General features: G+C 36.6%; 1 protein-coding gene across 2 annotated transcripts; it reads left to right on the top strand.

Annotated features, from left to right (window-relative positions):
* Positions 1–382: 382 nt before the first annotated feature.
* LOC129902408 (uncharacterized) lies at positions 383–13,976 on the top strand. 2 transcript variants are annotated; one of them, XM_055977638.1, is made up of 9 exons: positions 383–870; positions 4,855–5,571; positions 7,396–7,491; positions 7,575–7,658; positions 8,830–9,064; positions 9,151–9,311; positions 10,361–10,639; positions 10,723–10,899; positions 13,720–13,976. In XM_055977638.1, the coding sequence occupies exons 1-8, from the start codon at positions 481–483 to the stop codon at positions 10,777–10,779; spliced, it is 2,019 nt and encodes a 672-aa protein (XP_055833613.1). In that variant the 5' UTR covers positions 383–480; the 3' UTR covers positions 10,780–10,899; positions 13,720–13,976. The 2 variants fall into 2 exon arrangements, with proteins under 2 accessions (XP_055833613.1, XP_055833612.1); XM_055977637.1 differs by having other exon boundaries at positions 10,723–10,913.
* Positions 13,977–14,677: the final 701 nt, after the last annotated feature.

Raw genomic sequence — 14,677 nt, 5'->3', positions numbered from 1 at the left:
TAATTATTTTGTATTTTTTGTCCAATTAGTGTAGTCTTTACTAAAATTTAACATATTAATTGTTCTATATGTCTTTGTAATAAAAAAAAGCAAACTATATATTTCTTCTATCTCAATTTATGTGACATCTTTCACTTTTTGAGGTCAAACTATTTAAGTTTGATTGAAAATTTATGCATGAAATCTTCAAATTGTATGAAATGAAATTTATATATTTGTAAATTATATAAAAAGTCTTATTAAGCCATAATAATTGATAATTAAAATATTTAAAAGAAATATTAAAAATAAACTTATTTGAATTTTAAAATTCTAAATTGTCACATAAATTGAGATGACGGAAGTATTTTTTTCTTAATTTTTCATAAAAAATAAGGAAAAATACACTCTTATTTCTCTTTACCAGTTCTCATTTCTCTCTCTCTTTTGCACAATCGGTTGGTCGCATCTGCATATGAAATTCCATAGTAGCCCTCAACCATGCCGGCCTCAGCATCATCGGCGCCGCCCCCTCCGACTCACAGCCGTCGAGAGGATCTGATCGGACGGCTGAGCTCTTCTTCCACCGAGGCAAAACTCAAAGCTCTCCGTGACCTCAAGAATCAGATCATCGGTAACCGCACGAAGAAGCTTTGTTTCCTCAAACTCGGCGCCGTTCCGTCTGTAACCTCCATACTCTCTTCCTCCTCCGCTGCTGCAGCTGGTTCGGTTTGTGCCGGTAATGACGTGGAACTCAACGATTCGCTTATTATTCAATCCGCTGCTGCTATTGGTAGCTTCGCTTGTGGCTTTGATGATGGTGTTAAAGCAGTCCTTGATGCCGGTGCCTTTCCTCTTCTTCTTCGCCTTATTTCTTATCCTAATGATAAGGTAATTTCAAATTTTGAGATCTTTTGTTTTGGCTCCATTATAAAGAATGTCTAAATTAATTAAATATTTATACTTGCTTGATTCTTCTGTTTGTCTGCTATCTCTGTGCTCAGAATAGGTCAAAAAAGTTATTTTAGTGTCGTTATTAGTTCGTAGTACGGGTTAAATCCTTATTTCAAATTTTCAGAGGTTTTTTTCGGTGTTTACATATAATTTAAAGCAAATTATACTGGGCAAGGAGTTTTATGTTACTTGATTAACTTATATATTATGTTAGTAGTGATGGTGGAAGAAAAACACTGAAGTAGTGATTGAAAGGTTAATTTGATAGGGAAAAACATTACATCCAAATTTACAAACTGGAAGGGAAGGAGTACTGTGTAACAATCTTTGTTTCTGGTTTGCTTATTTCATCCATTTTTTCAACTTGCTAAATCCTCAAAACAAGTAAAATATCCGTTAGGGTTAAATTAGTGTCTCATAATAACACAGTTTTTTTGAAACTGAAAATTGGGGTAGGGGAAGAGGAAATTGGGGGGTGGGGGACTACAAGATGGGGAATCGAACGCTCACTAGATAGCCAATCAACTGAGTTACTAAGATTTCCGTAGTAACAGACGTACGTCTTAATTAGATGATTTTGGGCCCTTTAGTTCCTGAAAGGTGTTAGTAAAATGTGACTTTTGTCAATGATTATTTGAGGTTGAATACATGTACGGCCCTTAAATTTATCTGAATTTTTTATTTAGGCACTCAAACTTTGCCTTTTTTTTTTCAGTGTCAAAAAAAAACTTAGCCTTGTTTCATTTGAACAGTTGAACTAAAGTCAATCTGTGTCAATTAGACACGATGTGCTGATGTGGAATAGTGCATACTTCCCACCCTTTCTTAGCGCTTTAAAACCTTGAAAACGGCTAATTCCATTTTCACTTTCCTTTTTATTAATTCTTTTAATTTTTCTCCTTCTTCCCCACTCTTTCCTGCCACAGCCTCCGCCATTTTCCACCATGATCCACCTCCTCCTCCCACCACCCTTTCTCTTCCCCATCTATTAGTCACTATCTCTTGCCAAAAAAGCTTATTTCCTTGACAAACCCATTCGTTCATCTTTAGATTCAAACACCATTGTTGTTGGTAAAATGACGTCTATGAAAAAATGGCAACCCAAGCTGATTCCCGTTTTGAAACTATAATACCTTTACCGTTCTGAAAGATGAAAAGTTTGGTGCTAAGCTTGGTTCAGGTCCAAGATAGATTCTTATCCAGAGAAGGTTAAAGTGATGAAATTTAATGATATTTGGAGCCTCTTTCCTGGAACGTTAATCACAGTTGTGTTATATGGCATATTTGAGGAATAGTGTCTAGTTGATGTCTTGAATTAGAGAGATCAGTACTTCTAGAAGTTCAGTGACTAGAGCAGTGGCAGAGAACAGAGCTGAATTAGAAGAAGACTCCTAAATCAGATTTGAGTTGCCGTAAAAAGATTATGTTGCCAGAAAAATTGAGTGAACCAGATCCAATATCGATTCTTTCTTTTAACACTTGTCAAGAAAGAGAGAGATTGTGGGAAGAACAATAAAATCCATTTACTTTGTAAGAAGAAGAACAAAGATAAGGAAGAAGAAGGAAAAACGTGTAGTATTTACTTTGTTTTTACTTTGTTTTTACTTTGTTTTTGTCTCTCTTTTCCTTTTATCTTTTATTTACACGTTTCTTTGCTTTACTTGTATTGTCACTTAACTTGTGCATCAACTACATGGATTTAAACTTTGCTGCAGTGTGTCAAAGGCGCGCTTAAAGTGTGCTTAAGCCTTGAAGCGAAACTCAAAACGTGTTGAGCGCTTCGCCTCGCTTTATGTGCGCTTCAGTGTTGTCATCAAGGTTCTAAGGCATATTTTTCCTTGCCAATGAACCTCTTTTGAAGAGGTGACGCTAAACAATTGATATTTCACTTTATCTTAATCTTTTTTCAATTTCCTTGTTCACATATATTTCATTCATGTTTATAATTATTAGTCTTGGACTAAACATATATATATTTGTATTTTTTTCTCCCTTTGCGCCTTTTTTCATTAAAGGCCACGCTTTATTTGTGTTTGAGCTTAAAGCCCCGACGAACCTTAGAGCTTTTTTGCGCTTTTCGCCTTTGATAACACTGTTTTGCTGAAGATTGAGTGATATGTGTCTAATTGACACAATTTATGCATGGATCAAATGTTCAATAGGTCATAGCCTCTGTTGAGGTGTCTAAATGAAAAGTCTTGACAAGTGTATGGGGCTGGCTATCTATTCATCCTTATTTGAACTTTAATTTACTCAGCTGTTGTGAACTTGCGGCGATATTTTTTTTTGATGACAAAGGAAACCCACAGCCGCTACCCTTTAGGTGCGCACATGGTAAAACCCTGTTCCTATGCAATAGCTCGCAAACCACACAGGAGAGGTAACCCGCACTAGGCAAGCCCGGTGCGACGAGCTCGATCCAGAGGATAAACCCCTTGCTTTCGCTGGCAAGGGGTTTCGAACTTGAGACCTCCAACATGGAAGTCCCAAGCCCAAACCACTGGGCCACCCCAAAGGGTCAACTTGCGATGATATTTTAGAGTGTTATTTCTGGAATTGCAATCTCCGTTTCAATCACAAGTTTATGTTAACCTTCTATCAGTGAGAAAAATAGTTGCCTGTTTCACCATTAATTGAATTTAGATTGCGCCTGTTTTTGAACTTTCTTTTGTACCTTCCAAATATGTTTAAGTTTCTTGTACCTCCCCATCTATTGGGATTTCACTGGGTATGTTGTTGTTGTTATTCTTTCCCTCATTTACTTTTTGGAATTGTTATGTTTATTTGTTCTAATACCTGATCATTTTTTAAAAAACTGTTCTAATGGCAAACTTTTATGCCAGAAAGGGAAGGGAAAATAGAAGGAAGAGAAGTGTTTCCTTTTGTTTTCCTTTTGTTTGTTGTCAGAAACAAGGAAAGAAAACTTGTTTGACCTTTCTTTTTCTTTAATCCAAATTTGAGAGCACGGCTTGTAAAATGTTCCACCCATTCTTGTTGAGTCAATCTTCCTGGAGAAGACTTGAAAAGGATTTCCCAAGCATGGTTGAGAATCATGCTGAATCCACATTCTTTAAAAACGAATCTCCCATGTTCACTCCGCAACAGAGTCTTAGAGAATCGAAAATTTAAAAATTTCCTCACTTTTTCTTCCTTTTAGTAATACTAGTATGATATTTATAAACAAAGACTCAGAGACAATATGAAACGGAATTGCCGTCCATTTGTAGACAAGGTGGATAGCTAGTTACACGCTTGTAATGTACTCAATTTAGGACACAATTGATGTTCTTGTACATCCTTTGAATGATTTTGAAATTGAAGAACTATACTTTATCAAAATATTGATAACATTTCTATCTGGAAACATTTCTTCCAAAATATTTTCAAGCAAAGCAACATAAAAATAGGAGTTAGTGGGCGAAAACAATGGGAGAGTGATTAGTGGGACCATCAAGGCAGTTGACAAACTTCCTTGAGGAACTCAACTGCTTGTAAAAGTTGAAGTATTTGTTCAGTCTGACATTCAAATATCGTAACTGAGGAATTTTGGTCCTTGAGATAAACGTCTTTGACAAGTAAGTGAAATGGATTTCCTTATTGTTTTTAGGAGCTGAACTGAAAATTTATGATTGAACAAGGTAAAAATTTGATACTTTACCCAATCAAGAAAAGTTGCCACAAAAATTTGGTACTTTATATTTTTTTCTTCTCCCCCTTTTCTTGATTTTAAACTACCTATGTAGGAAATCAGTTTGCAATAAGTTAAAAGTAATTTGGGGAGAGCAGATCAAATAGGTGTTTTATTGCTCTTCAGATGATCACAAGGCCGAATCTTTTGACTGATATGTCCCAAAATCATTGTTTAGGAGTATATCTCATAATTGTCATTATCTCTGATTATTTAATTGTGATCTAATGCAGGTAGTCGGAGCAGCTGCTCGTTCCCTTAAGTTCATTTATCAATCGAAGTTGGCCCCAAGGTATGATTTTCTGCAGGGGAACAATATGGAATTTATCCAGTCGCTACTGAATAGTGAAAATGAGAATGTGACTGGACTTGGTGCAAGTATCATTACACATTCTTGCCGGACAAGTATGGAGCAGAAAGCATTAAGTGATGCTGGAATTATTAAAAAACTCACTTGTATGCTTGGAGGGTCTGTAACTCAAAAAGATGCTAGTTTGGAGTCTCTAGCCACTATCCTGAAGGGAAATCCTGATGTCATATCAAAGTTCACGGATCCTGAAAATGGTGGAGCATTGGGTACTGTTACTGAATTGACCAAGGATAAAAATGCCCGGACAAGATTGCTTGCTTGCATATGCTTGATTGTCATAAAGAACTCTGCTCCTTCTTGCCTTCAAGATTTACGAATCAAAACAAAATTGATACTAATACTACTTGAGCTTCTTGAGGATGATCAAGTTGGAGACGAAGCTCCTTTTGCCTTGTCTAGTTTGATTGCAGAAAAGGAGGATTTGCAAGTATTAGCATTCGAGGCAAATGTTATTGATAAACTTGTCAACCACCTGCGGAATGGTCCATTGTTGTCGAGGCGTTTGGAGGGAATACTTATTGCATTGGCTAACATGTGTTCGAGATTGGAACGCTGCAGGGATCGGCTTTTGTCGTTAGAGGTCAGTTGCTTTACCATGTATACACACTTTTGTTGTGTTTATTGTCATTGTGTGGCTGTTAGGCTGCAAGGAAACAATTTAATTCAGGTATCTGCACTTGGACCTTGTTTGCCTGGTTTCCAACTTCATAGATAAAGAAAGTAAATCTATTGAGTTGAATCTGAACACCATGCAATCTGGAATGTGTTAGAATCTGTTTAGATTAACAATTATTGTTCTTCAAGTACCAAACTAATCAAAGCTTTTAGTGCTAATGGTGGTAGGTTCAATTGTAACGAACATGTTAATTCTACTTCTCATAAAAGCAAGTGCATATTGCATAACTTAAATTTTATCTTTGTTTTACTTAGAGCTTCTATTGAATCAAATATAAGTTGGATCCTGGCTGTTTCTGCTCCTTTCAAATCATTGAACTTGAATTGAAGTGTGGGATAGATTTGAGCTCAAACTGTACGCGCGAATTCAATTTGAACTCGGTTCAAATAATATGGTAGGTTTGAGCTCGGCTCATAACAGAAGCTCAATTCGTTAGTCTTGTATACAGTATAAACTATAAAGTATTCCTTGTAATGGCAAAAGATAAATTACGATCCTAGATTTGATACAAGAGAGGACAATGAACAAGTGTTTTGAGATGCAAAAAGCACAAAGAAGCAACTAGGACTTCAAGCGAGAATTTAAGTACACGCGTCATCAAAGTGAAGCACACTTTTTGACAAATAACTAAAGAATCACTGTATCATTCAAAATAAGTATTCATACCATTGAAGACTATTCAGTTACCCTTATCTTAAAAAACGTATTTATACCATTAAATAACCACTTTCTTGACTTAAAAGTCGAGTAAACATAATCTAAGGATAGAGTCCTAACAAACAGGTCAGTAATCTATTTATAGTAAAAGGAGGTCAAAAGCGAATAATTGCTCTAAACCAATGTTTTTAAAAGCGTAAGGCACAAATAAGTGACAAGGTTAATGGGCTTAAAGCAAAAGTGAGAAGGGAAGCACACTTCTTTGAAATGAAGAGCACAATTATGAAGCATCCTATATACAATAATGCCGAGAATAATATAACTCTTCAAAGTTGAGATTCAGAGAAATGACTGATTCTCGTTGGAATCACTTTGTGTAGCATTGTTTGAAGCACAACTGCACAAGCTTCTCTAAAGCGTATGTTTTCACTTTGAAGCGATAACCCCTCTCTTAGTCGCTTCCAATAGATTTTAATGACACTGCTCAAAACTCAAGTCATAAAACAACAAACAAAATAGGAATGCAATCCTCTTCCTCTTCAAGATTGATAAAATCGTATCCATCAACCTCTTATAATTGTCTTCATCGTTTTCTACGTTTCATATTCTCTATCTACCAGTCCTTTTTATATGAGCTTGGATTTTCGCCCAAACCATACAAGTCTTTATCAACTTCACTTGCCTCAGCAATTTCATGTCAAGTCAAAACATATCTTTGTCATCAAGTACTGGACTGGAATTTGCTAGTATACTTCATGGTGGAGAACTAGACTGTGCTGCTGCTGGTGACACATGCACAGGATGTGTCCAAATGAATTGAGTTGAGGTTACTAGATATTTTGTTTTTTGTTGTAAAAAAGAGTAGCAGACATGCATTTTGGAGAACCTTGTTGTGCTTTAACAAGCAGAACACTTGGAAAATGTTTGATACTTTGCTTAGTTGTGTTAAATTGAAGCATGTTGTTCTAGAAGTGTGTCATATGTGAGTATGAAGGCCTTTCTATTTGTGAAGCTTTTAGTGTTGTTGGGGCCATGCACCAAATTTTTGATATTTACAACTTTTTTATGCAGGCTATGAAGTTTGTAACTGATGCCCTGAGTCAGGATAGTGGTGAAGTGCGTGCTGCAGCATGTATTTGTTTGAAAAATGTTTCTCGCTCAGTGAAGGTTCGTGATGTTCATAATAGCCTAAGTTAATTCTTAATATTGGCTATTTGTTCAATGATCTTGGCTGACAAACTACTTCGCAGAATCTTAGTGCAGGTCTATTTATGAAAGAGAGTTTTGTTGTTCCATTGGTTCGGCTTTTGTTTGATGATTTGACCTTTGTCCAGGTAATTATTCTTTTTTTTTTCTTGTTCTCTCCTAGGAATCTGTTTTTGCAACTTTGGCATCATAGCTGATGCAAGACTGCTGGCTTTCATGTCCTGTATGTTGTTGAGCATTATCCTCATAGAAGTTGTGTTGAGTGGTTTGAACTTGTATATTTGTGTTAGGCTGCACTAGGCATTGGTGCATTGGTAAAGAGAAGCTTAGGGGATCCTGACCTTTTGACAGCAGTGTCAATTATGCTAACACTGTTGGTTTTGTGACTAATAGGTCATACAAATTAGTTGGGATAAGGTTTGGTAGTTGAGGTCTTGTGTTCTCCAAGTCCAAGAGTTCTTTTATGTTTTGATTAGAGATTTGTATGTCAGTATAAGGTTAAGTGAGATTTAGAGAACCCCTGATTTAAAGTTACCTTTTTCAAAAAAAAAAAAGAAGAAAGAGAACCCCTGATTTATCTGGATAAGGTTTGGTAGTCGAGGTCTTGTGTTCTCCAAGAGTTCTTTTTAGTTTGATTAGAGATTTGTATGTCAGTATAGGGTTAAGTGTGAGATTTAGAGAATATCTAGTTTTAGAGAACCCCTGATTTGTCCGGAGTATTGGAATGAAGTTCCAAATGGAGCGGAATGAATATAAAAAAGTTTATATAGTTTTGGACCAGCTAGTTTGGGACTGAAGTTTGTGTGTACTTTTTAGTGTTAGAACATTGACGCCCCACCCTCTGAGCCTTGCTTGCAGTGTTGGAAGGTAGCAAAACAGTTTTGCTTCCTGTTTCTTAATCCAGTTAACATAGGGATGCTACTTGTGAGCAAGACGCAAGAAACTCAGAATTAGTTCAGGATGTTCTCTCGGGCACCACGACAACACATTTAGAAGTGGTGTTTGAGGCAATTAAGTTACACCTTTGCCATTGGCTAAGCTGAAGTGTTCTCATTAAAACTTCGTTGAGAGTTGTCAATTGTAATCATTTATGCTTTAGAGAATCTATAAAAGGCATGTTAACCGAGATCATAATAAGATGCTACATACATGCACCTTTTTCATTGTTATCGTTTCAACTGGTTCAAATAGATACTGCATCTGATGACTTGAAAATATCTGTTGCATTAGTGGTGCTAATTTTTCTTAGGTTGAGTGATGGAAGATTTCATACTATGTTCCTTAATCCTCCATTACCAGGCTTCTGCCCTTGATGCCATCAGCAACGTAGTGGTTGATTTCTTGGCGCATAAGACAATGTTTATGCAATGTGGAGGTGTGAAGCAGCTTGTTCAGCTTTCAAAGTCAATGGATTCAATTATTAGGGTAAAGGCCGTGTGTGCTTTAAGGAACCTAACATTCCTTGTGAACAACAAATGTAAAGAGGAAATTCTATCAGAGCTCACGCAGTTGACCCTTAGAAGCCTGATTTGTGGTAAATTTTCTGATATTATATGTTGCCTGGAATGCAGTGGTTTTACAGAGATGTGTCCATTAGAGGTTAACACTTGTGTGCTGCAGATCCTGAGGTTTGTGTTCAAGAGCAAGCTTTAGCTTTGGTTCGTAATCTTGTTGATGGGCCTCTAGATTGTATCCAGCATGTCTTTGCTGAGGACGCTCTTCTGCTGCATGCTGTTGGACAGCAACTGCAAAGTGCTTCAAAAGACGAAATCTTTATTCAGGTAACGACTATTGTTCGTTTGTAAATTGTGGATGTCTCAGTTCTAAAATGTATTCTTAACGATTAGAAGTACAACAGGTCCTAATCAACCTTCTGAGATTCTTCTGGTCATTCTGCCGGATTCTCATGATTGTTTAAGCTGATGATGAACTGTAAGGATTTGATTAATATGTTAATACTTTGTGTGGCTGATATTAATTGTGTGTCTAGTTGTGACTGTGATACTGGCAAAAGTGTCTGTTCCTTGTGTAGTATAAAATGAAATGAAATAGATATCAGTAGAGGTGGAGGTGATATCTTTTAGGCGGTTAATCACTATGTGCTGATTTTTATTTGTGGTGAACAAAAATTATGCAAATTTGCATGAATCATATATGGGAGCATTCAAAGATTTTATCGCCTTAATAGGCGAAAAATTTGAGATAATCACGCTGCTAAAATTCAGTTGTTCAAGTGCAGATGTGTGTTTGCTGCAGAAATTTTGTAATCATGGTTGACCCAACTTTGAAATTAGCGTACAATAGACCCTTGTGGTCGGGCCCTTCCCCGGACCCTGCGCATAGCGGGAGCTTAAGTGCACCGGGCTGCCCTTTATGGTTGACCCAACTTTGAAATTAGCAGTAATTGCATCGAGTTGTAGATTAAGGTTGATTTTGCTTTCATACACCTTGGCATGTATCTCTTGATTCTATATTACAATCTCTGCCATTAATTGCTGACAATTGCTCTTTGGTTGAATCGACGTGATGCATATGATACATCTAGACAAGTGATAATGTGGAAAGAGTCACTAAAAATAGAAATAAATTGCTTATTCTGTGCGTGAGAATGAACTTCACAGACGTACTTTCTTCTTGAAAGAAGATGATTAGACATTTCAAACAACAATATTTTATTGCACATTTTGCATGCAGCAGGTAACATAGTTAGTTTTCTTATTCGATAAGCTCCATTTTTAGTTTTCTTTATCAACAGATTTCATACTGATACTTTGAGCATAATGTCCAAGTAATTATGGGTTTTGAAAATCTCTCTCTCTTCTCTCTCTAGGGTATGTACGTCTTTACCAATGTTGCATCTGGAAATGAAGTGCACAAGGAAGCTGTTATGCAAGAGCTCTTTCCACCATTAGCTAATGATTCTGAATCAATTATGTTCAAGTTTTTACATAGTGATGATAGACGATTACGTACAGCAGCAGTTTGGGCTCTAGTAAACCTTACTTTTCCAAGCAGTTCTGGTGCATTTGGCCGAGTGATGAAACTACGGAATGCTGGCATAGTTTCCCAGTTGAAAATTTTGGCCAATGATCCTTGCCTTGATGTAAAGGTCAATGCAATTATTTGGATTAAATTATGGTCAGATTATTTCTTTTCTTGTCAATTAAAACTTTGTTCGATGCCTTTCTGCAGCTTAGAGCGAGGACGGCTCTGGGGCAATCAATGACTTCTGGTGATGGTTCTACGTGACTATTATATTTTATCCTTAATTCAGTGGTTGGTGAGAGATTCTGGTGCAGAATGTTGCTTGGGCGTCAACATGTTTTATATAATGCCATGTCTGCAATCTTTGGGACCAAGGATAACATGGTATATTCATCAAGGTCTATGATTACTTAATTTATGATTTCTCAAGTCATAGGGACATCACTATAACTCAATTAATACATATAAATTTCTGATTTTTCGTACTCCCTCTGTCCCAACTTATATGACACACTTTCCTTTTTAGTCTGTCCCAAATAGAATGACACATTTCCTTATTTGACAAATATTTAATGACACTATCAACAATATACCCATGTTAGGTCCCACTTCTATGACAAAAAGTCCATAAAGGTATACTATTCTTAAGGGTAATTATGGAATATTAGAGTCTTCCCATATTTCTTAAACTCCATGCCCAGTCAAACTACATCACATAAATTGGGATAGAGAGATTAACAATGAGTGCTATACATACTTCATGGAGCTCTATAGTTATGTAATCATGCGATTGAAACTTTTAGGAAACCTCTCCTTTGTCCAAAATTAAGAGGAAGTTATGAATTACTTCAAATGCATTAGATGATATTTAATCAAGAATTCTGTGGGAAGTGTGAAATGATGCTGGTCTTGGCATGGAAGCTTGTGATTATTAGTAATATCAGAATGGTTATAAATAATATAAATCCTTGTTTTTTGACCCATATATCTTGGTCAAATTGTGACTAATTTGCAGACTTGGTTAGTTGTTTAAAAAGCTGACTTATCATATTTTCTTTCTTGAAAATCTGAAAAAAAGAAGAAGACGAAGTCATATTTTGTATGTCCCTGCTTTAGTAAAGTCAATACACTGTCTAACCCAAAAACATTAATGCACATACCGTTGATTAAATCATCATTTTTCACATATAGCATCTCAGATATGCAAGATGTAGTATGCCTTGCATGTAATTTTCTTAAATCTCTCTTCTTAGTGGGTTCTAATCCAATTGAGTGTTAGGAAGAAGCTCATTGACCAAAGTGTACTGCTTCCCATATCAAAACCCACCCCCTCATTCTGGGTGGAATTGTTAGGTCTAGGTTTCGTGAATGAGGTTGAAGGAGATGGGGTGTTTATGGTTAGTTGATGTGAAAAATCTGGTTGTTTGGTGGGTGGAATGAGACTGAGGTGAGTGCAGAGGTGGTCAGAGATGGGAAATAAGTCAGAAGCTAGGGTAGGATACTCTTTAAAATTATTTTACCTCCCTTTTGAAGGTTATTCCTCTTCTAATCTGACAATTCTTTCCTCGAACTTTTCTGTGATGGATCTCACACCAACAATCCCAGATGCCTAATAGGAAGCTCTCCTGAACTTCTACTGTAAAGCGGAGGAGTTGAGCCATATTAATTTTGTGCCCCTCTGTTGCTGGGATCAACTCACTGTTCTTCAGATTATTTTGAGGCATGAAACAATTCGGAATCATATAAGCATCTTCATTAAGTGTTGCAGCCGTGTCATTATCAGAAGATATCAATTTACCATCTGCAATAGGAGATTAGTAACTTTGGTGCTTCCTAGTTGCCAAAATCCTCATCAGTGGATCTATCAATCATTGCTTCCATGACAAATAAAAAGTATTCAAGATAACAGATCAGCTATGTCAACCTCTTGACTTTCAAAAGTATCAGCTGTAATCTCATTGATTAAAATAGAGAATTTGGATGGTTTAAATAAGAAAATTCATCGAAGTTCTCCATCTCTCACCAAAACCCATGTTTTCCACGACAAAATGTAGTAAGACCAACTTACGTGGTCACAGGATTTTCTAGCTCCTATTTGCATTTAATACCATGTTTCTTTCAATTGAGTGTCAGTAAACTCATTGGCTGTCAGGAATGAATTGAGGATTTGTCCGCCACTCAAATGCATTCTGATTCTGGAAAATCACCACGTGCAGCACCTTTCTTTATTCTATATTTGTGCTGGACCATGGGCAGAGTTCTCAAGGGTAAAATTCGTAAATAGACACTTACCCATGAAATTAGAAAATAGCCACTGTCCTGGAGTTTCAACTTCTACAAGTGAAACTGGAGTCATTTGTGAACGTTGGAACTCCAGGATAATGGCTATTTTTCAGAAACATGGCCAAAAAGTGTCCAGCTGGCATTATTTCTTCTGAAGGCATAAAGGACCTACCACCACCCCTTTCACGTCTTTTTTCTCTTTTTTGATTGTGAAGGGTTGGGATAGTGCAGGAGATGGCGGTATTTGTCCTTATTGCTAAGGTTAAACTGTGAAGTCAGACATCTTTGTGTTACCCTTTTTGAGGTATAGAATCATTCAGAACTATTGCAGACTAGCATTTGTGGAATGAAAGGTAGGCAGGCAACACAAAGTAAGACTTAGAAGTGCAGGTTCAATAGCTTGTTTCCTGAATAAGCATCTTGAACCAGTTAGGAGTTACAGCGTGAACAATTTGAAACTGCCACTAACTCTACCATAATTCTTTTATAATTCACTCTAGGAGGTAATATACTGTTTGATTTTATCCTAATATCATCTTGTTTTTAGCCTTTTCAGTTTCAAATATCACCTTGTTTAAAATAAGCTTACAACAATCTTGTAGAAAATTTTCCAAGTTGTCTTTTTCACCTCCCCATTGCCTATTGGGTCATCTACCCCTCTCACTTCTCCCCTCTCGACTCAGGAAGATGTTGATGAAGTCCCTAGTGTCATTTTTTGGGTTATATTTTCTTGTTTTAAGTAGCCACAAGAAGGAACGGGGCCCATGCCGCTTCACGGTCCTTTTCTCGTATGTGATTCCTTATTTGTTTTAAAATCTTTTTATGTGTTTAATCAGTTGTTCTTTGTGTAATTCGATCTACCAGAAAGTGACCAAAGATGGTCCAAGTTTGCTTATGCTTCAACCCCACTTCTTCTTGCAGGTTTAAGCTTACTCCAGCATTTTTCAAATTCAAGGCTTTTGCTTTGTTTGGTTTATGCTTGTGTGGCCTAGCCGGTCGTATTCAACTGTATCGTTCTGTACCCCCCAGCCGCAATTTTGTATATTTTTTTGTCCTTGTGTAATGTTATCTATGATTGTTTCACCTGTTATTCTGTATTTTCCCATTATTGGAGGGTGTTGGCATGGGATAATTAATGAGAAGGCATTATCGTCCCTTGTCTCTCTTTATCTCGAGGGGTTTAGTTTTAGTAATTAGATAAACATAAAATACCTGCCACTGGTAATTTAAACTGTTTTGCTAAGAAACTTTTTGTCCCACTTCTCTGTTAATATCCATTTACAGAAATGTTGGGAGAACTTTTCTTTGACTTGTCAATAACAGAAGGTAAGGCTAAATATATCTTGCAAATCTGCTGTTGACTTGAAAATTGGATTCGACTTCACGTTTTTTTTCTTCGCTTGTGTGTGGTACTGAAGAGGATGGCTGATTTTGAAACTTGATGCATTGGCATTTAGGCTTGAGCCTTTTCATTTTTTACCTCAGCTACTCTCTTTGCTGAATATTCCGTGAAAGATTAGTGTAAAGCGATAGTGACTAGTTGATGTTGCTATTACTATTGCTCTTTACTCAGCAATCAGCATCTCTTATAAGTGAACTGAAATCTTCTGCATAAAGAATGAAGCAGAAAACACGAAATTGCAGTGATTTAAAATACAGATTTTTTCTTTACTGCATGTGTCTTCTTCTTCTCTCTTCTTTGTCATTTTCTTTTTGGGTTATTCGTTCTACATCATACTTGAGATTTCCAGACTGCTGAAAAAGCCTTGTAACAAAACAATGTTAGAATCATATTGTTGAACCTCCTCTTGATGGCTTGGAAGGTAAGAATGAAATGGAGGAGATAGCAGAGAATGTCCTTTTAACTCTTTCATTCTTC

The sequence above is a fragment of the Solanum dulcamara genome, chromosome 9 (genome assembly GCF_947179165.1).
Source record: "Solanum dulcamara chromosome 9, daSolDulc1.2, whole genome shotgun sequence".
NCBI lineage: Eukaryota > Viridiplantae > Streptophyta > Magnoliopsida > Solanales > Solanaceae > Solanum > Solanum dulcamara.
Note: the sequence above shows the minus strand (reverse complement) of the source record. Positions and strands in the feature narration are given on the sequence as shown.

Excerpts from the sequence above, each read along its gene's own strand:
- LOC129902408 (XM_055977638.1), top strand. The coding sequence starts at position 481 with ATGCCGGCCTCAGCATCATCGGCGCCGCCCCCTCCGACTCACAGCCGT. Across the intron at positions 5,572-7,395 it reads ATCGGCTTTTGTCGTTAGAG|GCTATGAAGTTTGTAACTGA; the intron begins GTCAGTTGCTTT and ends TTTTTTATGCAG. Across the intron at positions 7,659-8,829 it reads ATGATTTGACCTTTGTCCAG|GCTTCTGCCCTTGATGCCAT; the intron begins GTAATTATTCTT and ends CTCCATTACCAG.